The following is a 2273-nucleotide window of genomic DNA, read 5'->3' on the forward strand; positions in this document are numbered from 1 at the left end:
AGACCCCCTGAATCCCCAAAACCTTCCCTGAGCCCTCCCAATCCCCCTCCCATTCTCACCTCTCCTCTGGGGGGTCCTCCCATCATCTCCAGGTTGGGAGGAGCCAGGGGGGCCCCCACTGGGAAGAGAGAAAAGTGGGGAGGGGCATCAGGAGGGTCCCAGGAACGGCCCCATTCCCAGGAATGGTGGGATAGGGCACAGGGAATTCCTGGGAATATCAGGATGGGACACTGGAATATCCCTGGGCCTGGGAATGTCAGGATGGGGCACAGGAACATCCCTGAGCCCCAGGAAAGTTGGGATTGGGCACAAGAACTCTGGGATGGAGCACAGGAACATACGTGGGAACAGTGGGGGGGGCACAGGAAGGTTGGCATGGGCAGAAGAGCCTCCATGGGCTGCAGGAGTGTTGGGATGTGCCAGAGAACACCAGGATGGGGCACAGGAATACCGGGATGCGCCACAGGAACATCCCTGGGCTGCAGGAGTGTTGGGATGTGCCAGTGACTCCATGGAATGGGCCACAAGAACACTGGGACGTGCTGCAGGAATACTGGGACAGGGCACAGGAACATCCCTGGGATACAGGAGTGTTGGGATGGGCCTTAGAAAGGTCGGTGTGGGTGGCAGAAATGTTGGGATGCGCTTAAGGATCATCCCTGGGAATGTCAGGAAGAGCCAGTGGCTCCACCAGGGCAAGCCAGGGACCCATGGAATGCTTTGGACTGGAAAAGCCCCTCAGCCCGCTCCTTCCTGGAACACCCACCTGGTTGGGGAGGGCTGCTCCGAGTCGGAGCTCTGGGAATTGCCGGGGGGGTTCTGGCTGCTCCGCTTCATCCAGGCATTCTCCTTGGGAGGCGGCGCCGGCATCACCTTTGGCTTCTCCTCCCGGGATTTGGGGGGGGGTGAGGGCGGCTCCTCCTCCTTTCCTAGGGGCTCATTTTCCAGGGATTTCTCGCTCTCCCTCCTCCGCGTGGCTGGGGGACACGGATCCGTGTGGGAGCTGCCGGACACCCCGGGCTGGGATGTTCCGGCCGCCCCAGACCCCGACTCACTCCGGCCGGTGGGGCCCGAGCCCGCTGACGTTCCGGGGGGTCCCGCGGGGCCGCTCTGCGAGGATTCGCTGCCTGTCCGGGATCGCTCCTGGTTCTCCTCGCTCCGCCAGCTCGGATGCCTGGGATAGGGTGCAAATAGGATCAGGGGCTGGGAAAGGGCTGCCCCATCCCACCTTTCCCCCAGGGTGAGCACCACCCCAGCCCACTTTTCCCAATGGAACAGCCGCTGCTGATCACACCGTTCCCAAGGGATTGTTCCCTCCCAATTCCACCTTTCACACGGTTTGAGCTCCCTCCCCATCCGAGCCACTCCCAAGGCACCATGCCCACCCATCCCACTTTTCCATGGGGACCATTCCCTGTCCCTCCCATATCTCTGTAGGGATCAGCCCCGAATTTCCTAATTCCCATGCCATCCCACCTCTCTACGGGGATCAATCCCTGCCCATCCCCACCTTCGCCATGGGATCATTCCCAGCCCATACCCCCTTTCCCAAGAGACCATTCCCTATCCCTCTCACCTTTTGGGTGGCATCATTCTCTGCCCACCCCACCACTACCAAGCAAACATTCCTTACCCATCCCATCTTTCCCAAGAGACCATTCCTAGCCCTTCCCACCTTTCCCAAGGGATCACCCCCATCCCACTCCCTCTTTCCCAAAGCACCATTCCCACCTTTCCCGGGGCCGTCTGTCGATCCTCTTGTCATCCTCCAGCTGCCGCTGGAGCTTTTCCTGCTCCTTCTGGAGACGCTCCTCCACCTCCCGCTCCCGAGCTGCCGTATCCACGGGCTTGGCCCCCCCGAAGATGGAAGCGGCCCGGCTGGATTGGGCAGCAGGAGCTCCGGAAGTTTCCTCTTCCTTGGGAGCGCTCCGGGGCTTCAGGTTGAGCTTCGGTCTCTGGGTGGGACCTGGAAAGGAGCCAGGAGATCCCAGTGGGCACTGATCCCACCTGGAATGGTGCTGGGAGCGACAGGATAATCCCTGTCCCATGCCGCCATTCCCAAGGGATCATCCCCTTCCCCAGCCCACCTTTCCCGAGGGACCATTCCCTGTCCTTCCACCTTTCCATGGGGATCATTCCCATCCCATCCCGCCTTTCTCAAGAGACCCTTCCGACCCCATCCCACCTTTCCCAAGAAGTCATTCCCATTCCATCCAACCCTTCCCAAAGGAACAGCTCCGGTCCCACCCCACCTCTGTCCTCGAGGCGGAGAG

At 61.2% G+C, this 2273-nt stretch overlaps 1 protein-coding gene across 1 annotated transcript in view; it reads right to left on the bottom strand.

The window, feature by feature from the left end:
* EIF4B (eukaryotic translation initiation factor 4B) overlaps nt 1-2273 on the bottom strand; it is a gene marked incomplete at its 5' end in the record, with an annotated part of 7333 nt that overhangs the window by 1076 nt on the left and 3984 nt on the right. Inside the window, 5 exons of the mRNA XM_017733382.1 lie at nt 56-118; nt 767-977; nt 1056-1174; nt 1732-1966; nt 2253-2272. Of these exons, the coding sequence (XP_017588871.1) occupies nt 56-118; nt 767-977; nt 1056-1174; nt 1732-1966; nt 2253-2272 (648 nt within the window). The remainder of the gene's footprint in view (nt 1-55; nt 119-766; nt 978-1055; nt 1175-1731; nt 1967-2252; nt 2273) is intronic.

The sequence above is a fragment of the Corvus brachyrhynchos genome, unplaced genomic scaffold (genome assembly GCF_000691975.1).
Source record: "Corvus brachyrhynchos isolate BGI_N302 unplaced genomic scaffold, ASM69197v1 scaffold875, whole genome shotgun sequence".
In the NCBI taxonomy this organism is placed as follows: domain Eukaryota; kingdom Metazoa; phylum Chordata; class Aves; order Passeriformes; family Corvidae; genus Corvus; species Corvus brachyrhynchos.